At 29.0% G+C, this 14,240-nt stretch overlaps 1 protein-coding gene across 1 annotated transcript; it reads right to left on the reverse strand.

Moving 5' to 3' along the window:
• Positions 1-373: 373 nt before the first annotated feature.
• On the reverse strand, positions 374-8,400 carry LOC113851408 (putative disease resistance protein RGA1). Its single transcript, XM_027481873.1, has 3 exons — positions 8,280-8,400; positions 3,291-6,290; positions 374-760 (listed from the first exon to the last, which is right to left on the reverse strand). The coding sequence occupies exons 1-2, from the start codon at positions 8,330-8,332 to the stop codon at positions 3,299-3,301; spliced, it is 3,045 nt and encodes a 1,014-aa protein (XP_027337674.1). The 5' UTR covers positions 8,333-8,400; the 3' UTR covers positions 374-760; positions 3,291-3,298.
• Between the last annotated feature and the right edge of the window lie 5,840 nt (positions 8,401-14,240).

The raw sequence follows: 14,240 nt of genomic DNA on the forward strand, positions 1-14,240 counted from the left end.
TATAAATACAGTTTATATTTTTTAATTAAAATTAAAATTATATCTCATTAATGGCTGCTTACCTTCAATGCAAATTTTTATGGTGCAAGATATTAAAATAAAATTTTAATTTAATTAAAAAATAACACAAAACACCTAAATTAATGCACTTCAATTTTATGAATTTTTTTTAATCTTGACATGTTAAAATAAATTGATCTTTCTAACGTGTGTGCAGAAGTTAAAATTAATTTTTTGAATTAAAAATAAAATATTTATTTTTTCAAAATTATAAAATAATTCAATCCACAATTTAAAGTGTTTAATAAAATATATTTAACGTACATTAAATAAAATAACCATAAAAATAGTTAATAATTTTGGGAACACTAAAAATCATAACCTTGGCCAATATGAAAAGCCTTAGGATTTAACAATTAAAAGTAGATAACTTGAAAAAATAAATAAATTGAAGGTTCCAATTACATAAACCATGATAACAAATTTACTATGTTGGGTCAGTAACAATAAAATGACTCCACATGAGACCTTAGCTTCTTTCTTGGATGACATACAAACAGAAACAGAACACCTCAATGAAAATAATCTAAAATTACTCTTAAAAAATGAACACAAAAATGGTCGTCTTAGGAAAATAACATAAACAAATGATGTTTGTAAAAGGGGCAACTAGTCCTTGGGCTATGAAACTGCTCCGCATCCCTTTCCTTTGCAAACTCACTCATGTTCTGCTTAAGAAATCTTCAGGAATCTGACTCACCTTTAAACCACAAAACAAAGCAGAGAATGAAGAGAGAGTTATTGAGAGAGATAAGAATGAAGATAGGAAAGACTGCTAGGAACACATTATATAAGGAGCAGAAGGCAAGAAAGGCCAGTGTGAAGCATTTTTGTTAAAGAAGAGTTGATTGCATTTCACTTATTTCTTTACGATTCTTGTACAAAACAAGAGTGAGATCCATGCCATGGGATCACCTTTTATTTCTTTAGCTTCTGATTTTTTCCTCGCATTGTTAGTAAGTATTCAACCATGAGAAGGATTATGATGATATTACCTATTCCCTTTCCAGCATTTGTGGTTTATTTGGGAAGGTTCATGCATAGACCCATAATAGCATACATTAGTACCAATTTATGTGTGCAAGAGGTGACAAATAATGGTGTTATCATTTTAATACTGGAAGCGAAATTGACTAGGTTGACTAGGAAATGCAAAATGTGCATGTTCTCATGGAATGGGATGCATGTAGTAGCAGATCAGAACTAGGCTATATATTATTTGGGAAAGCACTGTGATGTGATGTAACTTGATGCATAATGGACATCCAAAAATATTAATCCTAAACAATTTACCTTGCAACATATTTGTTTTTTAAAAATTTCTACAGGATAACTTTTTATCTGATGGTCCATCAAACAATTGGTTTCTTTTGGAGTTGATAACTTGTCTTTATTTTAGAAATTTTTGTTACTATTAACACACAATTTAGACAAGGTTCTCAAACTCAAAAACACAAAAGCAGATGAGCAGACTGAGTCAAGGAAGTCTTACGAATGTATTCTCAATCTCATACACCTAAATCTAAGTCTCCATTGGAATTAAGAAAGGTGTGTGATGAGTGTATGGGGTGGAAAAGTTACTTACATTGAGAAAATAGATTTGATGAAATAGTAAGCCTCACGTTAGCCAATTTTATGTCCTCTTGAACTTTCAGCTTATATATTGGGGCCTATAGAACTTTTCCTTGACCAGTAGTATTTTCTCATTTCTTTTGTTCTCTGTTTTAGTTCTCTTTAATACTATCTGTTGAGTTTTGTGATCGTCAACAACACTCTCATTGGTAGTCAATAATTGTTTGGAAAGTTATCCATTTTTTGTGTGTTTTTTTAATAAAAATAACATGTTTAAAAAGTTTATGATAATTACATATGTGTTGAGAGAGAAGAAAAAATGAAAGAGCATTGATAAAATCTGTGTTTTAACTTTTAACTACACAACAGAGCATATATTTATATTGATAGTAGCCATAATTACAGAAAATATTCAGTTAATTAATTAATATAACTAAAAAGATAAACTTGGGTTATTAATATGATTACACATATTTAACAAAAGACATGAAAATTTGTGGTTATAAAGCTACTGAATTGTTAGGCTCCCCATCATTAGACATTCTACGTCAAGTAACTAGTTCTATCGGGAGGAAACTTGATATTTAAGGATAGTAAGGTGCATATTATAGTCCTCAGGTCTATAGTGTGGAATTTGATTGTTGATCCATGGGAACTTTTACGTGTAACCTTACATAGTTCTAAGCATTTTCTCAGAGTTGAAAATCTTTGCATCATAAGTAATGAATATTGTCTTTGAAAATTTCAGGAGCCGTTATTTCTAAATGAATTTATATAAAATATGAATTTTATAGAGTGCAGTGATGTTTTGATCTTTGCTTTTGATCCTATCTAGAGGACAGTACTTTTGTTGATGTTTATAAATTTTGAGATTCTCTATTTCAAAAGACAATTAATATTTGTTGATGCACAATTTTTGTTTATTACAGAAACTGAATTTATAGTATAATAATGCACCCTGATAAAATTTATTTCTTTTCAATGGTTTTATCACAGGAAATGCTATTAGATTGAGACACGGATGAATCCTAATGAAATTGGGTTTGATTGAATTAAATGCGTTGATGTATATATCAAAGGGTTCAATACCTAGGTGTATTTCTAGACTTACATTTACTATAGCACTCTTTTCAATAATTTATAAACTGTACGAAAAAACTTGGTGCTGTTATGTAAATATTTAGGATCTTATTCTTTAATTAAAATTAATGTTATTTAGTAATTCAATTTTTTACTATCAACTTTTATTGCACTAGTTAACAATGAGGTTAAACTTCAATTTGAAGAGCAGCACTATAAATTTAAGATCATAAGTCTTGGGGTTAGATTCTTGCTTTTGAAATTGGTTAAGTGTGTTGCATTTTGACATTTTCAAGGAGTTGTAGACTATCCTTCTTAGGTTGAGTGACTAAGACAAACAGCATTTGAACTATTGTAAATAGTAGTTGTGCTTTGAATAAAAGATAAGAAAAAAAAAAACAAGAAAAATGTGAATAATTAAGTAAAACTGATTTCTTGAATGAAAAGTCAATGTATCTAATACCCATCAGTGTCTTTCCTACTAGACTTTTCTTTTTTTTTTTTTTTTGCTAATAGCATGCAATTTTTCACTTGATTATGAGAAATAACTTAAATACGCATCAGAATCAGATGAGTACCTTTATCATCACTTTTCACGAAGGATAATTTGTGGGATGTGTGCGATTTGGCGACTAACAGCACTTGTCTGTGTTCGGCATTCTTCAAGTAAGAGGGAACAATTGATGACCTCAAAGATCTTTAAGTTGGTAAGACCACTCATCCCTTCGGGCAGCGACGCCAATTTTTGGCAGCATGAGACTTCGATATGTTGAAGCGATGAGAGGTTGCAAATCCAATCTGGCAAAGCCTTTATTCCACACCACTGTATGCTGATTTTTCGCAGAGAAGGAAGGCAGTCGGTGCCGCCCTTAAACCCAGTTTCAAATTCCTTTAGCGTTTCACTTTCATGCCATTCAACTTGAAGAGACTCGAGAGAAATCAGAGTTTGCATCCAACCCTTTGGTAACTTGGAAGGATCAGAAATCGTAAGTTCTTTGAGCATGGAAAGAGGAGCAGCGGAGGAAGATGAGTCAGCTGAACATGTTGTGTTTAATGTTGCTATTAATGGCTCCGCAGCACTAAGTTGACCCCATTCTAAAACCTTGACTTTTGGAAAAGTAGGCATGCAAATCAACTTTGAACAGAAAGAGACACCTAGTTGAGAAAGATTAGTAAATGAAAGAGGTAAGGAGAGATTATGTGAATCATTGATATCATCTCCCAGCCTGCTCCGCCATCCCCTTAGCTTAGAACAACTTAATAATACAAGGCTCTCCAAGGAGGGGAAGAAGGTTACTGCAAAATCTTCGTAAAGAGATATGTATTCCAATTCATGAAGAAAACTTATATCAAGTGACTTCAGAAACGGGAGACGTTCCATCGATGGGAGACAGCGGCAATTATGAAGTGAAGAGAGAGAGATGTGAACAACATTTTTGAGGAGAGAAAGCCAGTTTGGGAAATGCACGCCTCGGTAAGATCTCACCCCCAATTGCTTAAGATTGCTGTGGGGCTGAAGGTTTTCTAATAACTGTAAGCTGTCACAGTTACGGATATGGAGGTAGTTATTTGGCCATTCATCTTCACGTTCATGATACCAATCTAGAGTCAATGATTTAAGGAATTTTTTTTCTTTTAAATTTACATCCTGTGATTCCAGAGCCACGTCACTCACCCAATCGAGACTCTCAATTCTTAATTCTCCCCTCAGTTGGTTTAAGTCTTTCAATTCATTTAGTGTGCCACGACTCACAGCAACAAAGGCTGATAAGAATTGCAAGGAGTATAATCTTCCCAACCCAGGTATCCCATTTAAGGGGAAATAACCAACAATTTCAAGATATCTTAAATGCTTCAATCCTTCAATTGAATCAGACGATTTGCTAAAATAATGAGTTGAAATCTTCAAGACGTGCAAGTATTTGAAATTGGCAACAGGCACTTCCTCCTCATCAAAATTGCGATAATACGGCAAAATCAAAGTTCGCAGCCGGCTTTTATCTAATGAATTCAATAAATGAATGGCCCCAGATTCCAAAGATACGTGCATGGGACTACCTTCAACCTTTTCCGCCTTACTATCCAAGTAACAGCAATCATTGCCAGCAACAAGCATTGCAAGATCATGCATTAAATCATGCATTCTGAATTTAATGATCTCGCCGTATTCATCACTTTCAGCGTCTTGAAAAAATGAGTTCATCAAAAACGTCTTTACAAATTGGCTACCAATATCTTCCATGTCCATGCGGTGTTTTTCAGCTAAACATTCAAGGTAACCCTGTGCCATCCATAACTGAATCAACTCATTCTTTGGAATTCTTGAATCCTTGGGATATAAAGAGCAGTAAGCAAAACATTGTCTCATTTCTGGCGACAAGTTGTGGTAACTGACTTTTAGAATTGGCATCATACTATCTTGCTCTTCACATGATTTCCAGACGCCACCGCGTAAAACGTTCTCCCATTCTCTTTCTTCAGTTTGTTCTCGTAACAGGCCTCCCAGCGTTTTAACTGCCAATGGGAGCCCTTTACAATTTTTAGCTATTTCTTTCCCCATTGATTCTAGATTTTGATTTACTCCTTCAGAATCACCCTCAAATGCAATGTTCTTCAACAAACTCCAAGATTCCTCGTCAGTCAAACCTTTCAAAAGATAGGAAGTGGTAGCGGTCATTGCATTTGCTACCTTTTTACTTCGAGTTGTCACTAAAATCTTGCTATCTTGAGCGCCACACATCAAGTACTTTTTCAGTTCAGCCCATTTGTCAGATCTCTCATTCCAAGTGTCGTCCAGGACCAATAAATATTTCTTACCACTTATTTTTTCACGAAGTTCTTCTTGCAAGTAGTCTAATGACGACCCATCTGCTGTCGGGCGACGAGTAACTGATTCTAATATTTTCTTCAGAATAGTTTTCACATCAAAGTTATCAGAGACACACACCCACATTTTCTTTTCAAAAACATTCTGCACTTCCAAGTCATTATACACCAACTGAGCAAGCGTTGTCTTCCCCAAGCCACCGAGGCCAACAATAGCAATCACAGAAACTCTTTGCTTTTCATGTGGTTGTCTCAACAGACTAATAATCTCTTTTTTACTCTCATCTCTTCCAATGATATCTGATTCTAACACAAAAGAACATGTTTCCCTCCATTCACGGTTAGTCTGCTTAACTACCCCTGATCTTGGGCTTAAATTCAAATCCTTCAATTCTTTTACTACATCATTAAAACTTTCTCGTATTTCTTTAATCTTGTCAGGCATTTCATTGTATAGAGGAATTTGATTTGAAGATGAAATGGAAAGAAGTATCTTGTTTACTTCTTTTCCTTCTGCTGCACCCAATTTGTCTCTCCTGAATTCCATAGCGAGGTCATCTAAAAAGTCATCTGCATGATGAAGTACTTTTTTGAACTTTCTGATCCAAACTCGCACACCACCGTTTTGATCTTGTTTATCGTCGGCATCAAGAAGCTTATCATTGATGGATTCAACAGTGTTCTTAAGCTCTTCTAACTCTTCCTTCACACCATACTCTTGTCCAAATTCAAGAAAATCTGGGGAAGCTAACCTGTAAATAAGATTTGATGCAACAACAGCAAATGGCACTGCCTCAAACTCAGCCATCAGTGAAAGAGAATGATGAAGGGTTGATACTGATATTGAAAGTGAGAAATGCAGTGTGTAAAAACAAATATAAATATGTTATATTATTTTTTTCTTAACTGGACCACACATCTATCTTTACAAGTTTAATTCATTTAAATTATATAAGATATCAAATTTTTTTATTTGATTTTTAGAACATTTACGTCAAACATTTTGTCGACCTATCAATGAAATATATATAAAATAAATATAGTTTTCTTAGTTTTATATATAAAATAATCTAAATTAAAATTACAGTAGACTCAAAATATTAGTATGTCACCAAATTTTATATATGACGAATATTTATTATAATAATTAAATACACAATGAAAGTTTTATTAATAGGTGTCGTATTAAAACCTTTCTCTTTCAGATTTAAATATTAATTGACACACCATAATATTACTGTATGTTGCACGATATTATTAAATTAAAATATCCTTTACTAAATAATAATAAATATATATTACACAACTATTTTGAAAATTTAACAAATTTATAAAATTAAAAAATTTAAATATTATATTTATTAATAAGAAAATTTTTATTATATCAGGTAAATAAATAAATTTCAAATTAAAATTTAATTAAAAATTTTCAAAATTTAATTTAATAATGAATTAAAATACATAATTAATATAATAAAAACACCTGGCATAGTAAAAAATAGAAACAATTTTTAAAAGTACAGTCATTTGAAATTTTTCTTAAAAACGTTCTTAAAATTCACACTCATAAATTATATATAAAAATTTATTATTAGATAATATAATAATGCATTTTAAAATGTTGTCTAATACTGTTATTTCATATAGCTGATATTATTTAAATTTTTTAAAAATAAATTTTAATATTTTATCTAAGAAAATATTTTACCAATAATATTTAGTAACAGTATCGCTTTAAAACTCTCCTAGAATAATATTATAATAAACATACCCATAATTTTCGTTTACACAACCAATTATTCAGGTTGTTAAATTTGGTTGTGTTAAATTTCGTTTACGCAACCGATGAAATCAGACTATAGATAAAAAATTTTAAAATAAAATAAAATTAGGACATACAAGTGTTTAACAATGCTTTACAAAAACCTTAAAATGTATTAAAATTTGATACAAATTTTATTTTTATGAGAGAATATTATTTAATTTTAAAATAGAATTGAGGGTAATATAGTGTAATTTTAAGACAGAAGATTGTAATTTACTCTTAATAAAATAGACAAAAATAATGATTCTAAAATTTTAATTAATAAATCTAATCAAAATTTTTGCTAAAATTTAATATAATTATGATTTACTTTGATTTCAGTTAAATTATAATTTAGTAGAAAAGTAAAAATTACAAAATAATCAATCGGTGAACAAAATTTAAAATGCTAATTATTTTAAAAATAAAAAGTTAGAAACTTGAGAAAAAATAAAAGGGTGAATGGTTAAAACTCAAAAAATAAAATAAGGACAAATAAAAGCTATGACAAGACATAGGTACTTAATAAAAAAGATAAAAGAAAGCATAAAATAAATTTCTTAAATAAAAATTAAAAAACAAGAAATATCAAATTTTTTTTGTAATAAATACAAGCTTTTATTGCATTAAAGGTGAAAAGACAAAAACACTATAAAACAATACAACAAAATAAACTTCATATGCCAAACATTAAATAAATTTAAACACACACACATCAAACTGTGTTAAGAACTGAGATTAGAAAAATAAAATAAAATAAAATACAAACTAAATTGGAAACTAAACAATTTATATGAAAGAATTAAAGAAACACATGATTAACAGTGTCTTTGGTACTAATTTATGAGTTAACAAACGCAGTTAAACTTAACTCAGAGTAAGAATCGAAATATACGATAAATTGTGTTAAAATTCAAGAAAACATGGGGAAGCTAACCTGTGAATGAGGTTTGAAGCAACAGCAAATGGAACTGACTCAAACTTGGCCATCAGTGAAAGAGAACGATGAAGAAGGGTTGATATTGATAATCAAAGAGAGGAATGCAATTAATGTGTAGAAAGAGGGAGGAAAGGAGCACAGATCTATATAATGAAATGAACACTTTGAAGTAGGCCACTCCTGGTTCACGCGTTTGGTAAAAAAAAAAAACTAAAGTATAACTTTGTCATTTTCTTTTCTTTCTTTATTCATATGCATGTAATCATGTCATTATTTTAAATTAAAATATTTATCGTGAAACTGTTATTGAAAATATAAAACAATTTATAAAATTGACCTTTCATTTCACATTTTTAGTTGAATATGAAAACAAGAAAAAGTGGTTTGAAAACGACAAAGAAACAGCGTTAGAAGAGTGGTATATGGACCCAGGAATTAGGAGAGATCCACAAAACCCAAAAAATGAAATGAATGATATAAAATAGGCTAATACGCGTTTTTCAACTTTCACCCATATTATAGTTTTGTTTTTTTTTTAATCTTTTTGACCCACGGCCTCTATCTTTTAAAATAACTATAAGCTAAAAATATTTTAATTTTGAGTTTTTAAATTAATATTTTTTTTTTTAATCCCAATATTTTAGTAAATTTTGTTTTAACCTTTTCTAATCAAGGTGAACCATCTGAAGACTGACATTTTGACTACACCTCGAGCAATCAAGAGGGTGACTAAAAACACATCTAACCTATAACAATATTATAGCACTTTCTCTTTTATTTAAAAGTTAAAATTTAAATATTTCTTCTCAAAGCTTCTATTTATTTCTGTATATTGTTGATGGTTCACGATTCAATAAAATATATTATTTATTTTACTGTCTCCATTTTAATATTAATTATAGACTTAAGCGTCATTGTTTTGACAAAATAAAATTAAAATTATATGAATGAATTATTATAATACAAGAATATTTTTTTAAGGCTAAAATGATTAACTTAAGTGATATGTCGTATTAATTTTTTTTAATTTAATTAGAGACACTTGAATTGTTATAAGTTGATAATTCTAAATTTAATTTAAATTTTATGTGTATTTTTTATTTTATGTTATAAAAGGTCAACTTAGGTAACTTGTGTTAACCCTCTACTTTTAAAATAGGATACCTTAGATGTGTTAACTTAGTTATCTTAAACTTGTAAATAACTTTATTTTGTTTTTATTTTTTTAATCTATTTTTAAGAATTATGTAACTTTGAGTTTCTGATTGCACAAGAAGATATGTCACAAAACAAAACTAAATCACTATGCTAAATTTATTTTTTATATTTTTTTTTCTGTTTTGTCTCTTACTCATTTATTAACTTATTTATTTGTTTGTTTAATATTTTAATAATTTTTGTTCTTTTAATTTGTTGCAAAGGAGTAAAATAAATATTTTTTAAAGTTATTATAAATTTGCACAATTTTCTTCCGGTATACACTTAAGATGGATATATTAGGTGTGTCGTGGGATTGCTTTTCTATCATTCCCTTAAAATAATTCAACTCCTAAATTCGTAGAATATTTTTTTTATAGACAAAACATATATTATTAGAGAGAGTTCAAGGGGAACTCAAAACTCATATACACAAAAAAAAAATTATTTACTCAGAGAAATAAAAAGTAAAAATATATTTATACAAAGCTAATACAGATGTAATTTCGTAAATTTAAATATTAATCAGCTAACAAAATAGCTTCTGTCTTACTAATAAGTTATAGTCATTTTCAGGACTTCAGAACATTTTTCTTTTTAAAAGAGTTTTTTTAATTTTTCTCACTTTCAATAAAATTCAAAGTGACTTCTTTTTTTTAAACATAATTATTTTAAAATGCATCAATTTACAATGATTTTATTTGGTAGTTTTGTTTTAGTACGCTTGTCATGTTTTTCAATTTTATTAAAGTAGAGTTTATATATTATTATTTAACCAAAGCTTATTATTATTTCTATTCACTTATATATTATTGTTTAAATTTCAAATAATGACAAATAACTTAAGACATAAAAAAATAATAGAATATATTTCACCTTGTTAATTTATCTATATTATAACAGAGTTATTTATATTTAGTATTCTGTATATTTAGATTATATGTATCATATACATATTTTAATTGTTAATTTAAATGACTACATATGATCAAGATCTTTTAAAATAATATTTGATTAAAATTAATTGAATAGTACAAATCTAAGTCTCAATAGAAGCTTTATTTTTAAAATCCTTCAAAATTGATTGAGAAATTTGAGATGATCTTTATGAGATTACTATACCAAGAAAAAAACACTTCACGTTATCTTAAAAAAAAGTTCAAATTGCTCTAATAAGGGTTATTATATTTCTCTCTTTATTTCATTCTACATGCACCTTTAATTTAACTGAATTACTAAACTAATAAAACTAGTTTAAGTTAGTTGAGTTTCATAATTTTCTAAAACATATAATAATAATTTTATCTTTAATTAATACCATTAAACCTATTACCATTTCTCCTCTTTAGTCTAAATTTAAGTTTCCACTAACTCGGCCAATTGAAAAACATAATAATTGTTTCATATAAACTATAAAGTATCTAATAAAAAAAAGACAACGGTGTCTTATAAAAATAAAAATAAAATAAAAATCAGAGCTAGTATATTTTCATACAGGAAAATATATAACTAATGTTTGAAGCTTTAAACAACATTTTCTTACCCACAACTAAAATATAATTTTTAAAACACATAATGCTTAAAAAATGATAAAATCGTTGTCATTTAATCTATTTTGATAACAATTTCACAGTTAAGTATTAGTGTGATTGTAGATGAAAAATTATTATAAAAAACAAAAGGTAATTGCAACATCCTAAAATTTTAAAGTATGGAAATCGCATTTTTTATTGATTATTTAGGATAAAAATACCATTTTTTGTATTATTAAATATTATTATATCAAATTAATGTGTTCGTCGGCAAGTGTACCCGTAGTAATAAAGGATTTTCAAAAAGCGTTCATAAGTTATCGTCTCACAGAGATTATTTTTAATTAGCAAGAATTTCTTAATTCAATTGTTTGAGCTTAAAAGATGTAAAATTAAGTAAGAACCATAATTTAATTATAAAATTAATCATGAATAAAAGCAAATAACACAACACACGTATTGGTTAAACTTCTAGGAGAGGAACCTAAGGCATATGAATTTTTTATTCAATCCTTTATGTTATTTTTCTGTTTAACTCTAAATTTGATTTTCTTGTGATCACCAATCATTCATACAAATACTATTAATATCCAATGATCACGCAATATTAATTTTTTTTTTCCTAAATTAATATCCCCAATGATCATGTAAGACATCAATTAAAGAAAGCATAAAACACCTATGAACTTGTTAATTTAATAACGATTGGAAGAGAAAGATTGGTTTGGTCCACCTAATCCTTTGTCTCGTTTTATCCTATAGATCTATTAACTAATCGAGGTATGATCGCCTGACAATATAATTAATTAGGATTATAATTATGCGCAATAGGATAAAAGCTAATTATGAACGGAAATCAAATACCAATTCAAACTTTAAAATCCCATAAATTCATGAGCAATAGTTCCCATAGCCCTAGTTATGAACTTAGTTACTCATGTTAAAGAAAAGAACTAAAATAATCGTAAACAAAGCCATAGAGAAAAGCAAACTAGAAAGAGATGATCTTTTGATCTTCAAGTACGGTCGCCAAAAGCTCAAAGTCCCACCAAGAGTATGCCAATGATCCTGTATAAGAGAGACAAGATGAAAGATGTATCGAAGAGTGAAAGACAAGATGTAAACGGTCTCTCAAGATATCTGAGGTATCTCTTTTATAGGGTTTAAAAACCCTAAAATCTCTTTATAATTGGGCTTGGACGTGCTAATTGTTGCGAAGCTCTGATCTTTCACTAATTTGGGCCCAAAATTCACTTGTGGCCTCTTCATACTAAACTGCACATTTAACATATAAATCAGTGTAAAATCCAATTAAAATGAAGGCTAAACATAAATATATGGGCCGAGAAAATGACCTAATTATGGACTTATCAACTCCCCGATAATTATCTTTTTGCTCGTCCTCAAGCAAAGTGCTCGTTAAAAGAATAACAAAATAACTTGAAACATAATACCACACAAGGAACCCGAGATAAAGGAGATGAAAAGAGCAACAAGAGTGATATAATCAAGCATAAGCAATCAAAAGGATTCTCAATTAGACTCTTATATTCCTATACTTTTCACTCAGACATCAAACTAAGTTACTTTATTTTCCTTTCTCACTAAGAGACAAAATGAGATATCACTCAGTTTTTCTAAAAAAATGTACTACCATAGGCTTGACTATAAACCGACTCTCTACTAAATAAATTAAATGCAAATAAAAATCATGAGATCCTTTTCAGATTATAATGTGGCAAAGGGTTATAATAATTGAGGTGAGATAAATGAAAGGAAGGGGTATACAAATGGGTGATAAATTATAAAAAATACAAGCATCCCTTAAATTTATAAATAAAGCTCTTAGAGTAATTTATATGTATGTATATATATATATATATTTATTTATTTATTTATGCAAATAATATCTTTACTTCTCTCTCTTTTCATTCATATATACCTTTTTCTTTTCTTTTTGCTATTTTTTTAATTTTCTTTTTTGTACTTTCTTTCTTTTTGCATATGAGAGATATAGAGGAGAATTTGTCAAATAATTCAATAACTCAATTGTTCTATTCATAAACTCAAGGTCATCATAATATATTATAAATTTAATGTAGAAGACCAAGAAAAGTCAATAAAGCTCATAGTGGGCAACTAGTTATATCTCAAACATGCTGAAGGTCAAGAATAAAAATTCCTATTATGCCTCAATCACATTAAAACATGCAATTAAAAAAGTTTAGTCTCAAGTCGGTTACAAGTCAAGTTTTAAAGCACAAATCCTAAGGAGATAATTATACAAAACAAGAGGAAAGGGGTACAATTAATTAAATTAGGATAAAAATCCCCTTTAAGGCTCAAAAACTCACATTTGTGGGTTAAAATTTAATGTAGAGCAAAAAAGAAAGTGTTCGGAGAGCAAGTGTACCCATCGAGAAGTAATAAAGGGTTCTTAAATTAAGTTCCTGAAATATCATCCCACAAGGATTGTTTTCCAATTACTAAGAATTTCCTAATTCAATTGTTTAAGTTTCAAAGATATGAGATTAATGAAAACAAGAATTTATAAAATTAGTTATAAACTAAGAGTAAGGAATACGATGCACGTCTTGGTTAAACTTATCGGAGAGTAACCTAGGGCATATGGGTTTTCTCATACCAATCATTCATAAGAATACTATTAATACCCAATGGTCATGCAATATTAATATTCTTTTCTCTAAATTAACATCTCCAATGGTCTTGAGAGACATCAATTTAAGAAAGCTTAAGGAACCTATGAACTTGTTAATTTAATAACGATTAGAAGAGAAAGATTGGTTTGGTCCACCTAATTATTTGTCTCGTTTTATCCTATAGATATATTAATTAATCGAGGTACAGTCGTCTGACGATATAATTAATTAGGATTAAGAAAAGAGCACAATAGGATAAAATCTAATCACAAAACGGAAATCAAATTTAGATTCAAACATCAAAATTTCATAAATTCATGAACAATAGTTCTCATAGCCCTAGCTATGAACTTAGTTACTCATGCTAAAGAAAAGAACTAAAACAATCATAGACAAAGCCATAATCAAAAGAAATAGCCAACTAGAGTGTGAGATGTGTTCCCGATCTTCAACTACGATCGCTTGAAGCTCCAAGTCTCACCAAGCATATGCCAAGGATCCCGTGCAAGAGAGACAAGATCAGATGTATTCTAGAGTCAAAGCCAAGATGTAAAAATGGTTCCTTTTAC

Source organism: Abrus precatorius, unplaced genomic scaffold, assembly GCF_003935025.1.
Source record: "Abrus precatorius isolate BTA unplaced genomic scaffold, Abrus_2018 Scaffold9, whole genome shotgun sequence".
Lineage (NCBI taxonomy): Eukaryota > Viridiplantae > Streptophyta > Magnoliopsida > Fabales > Fabaceae > Abrus > Abrus precatorius.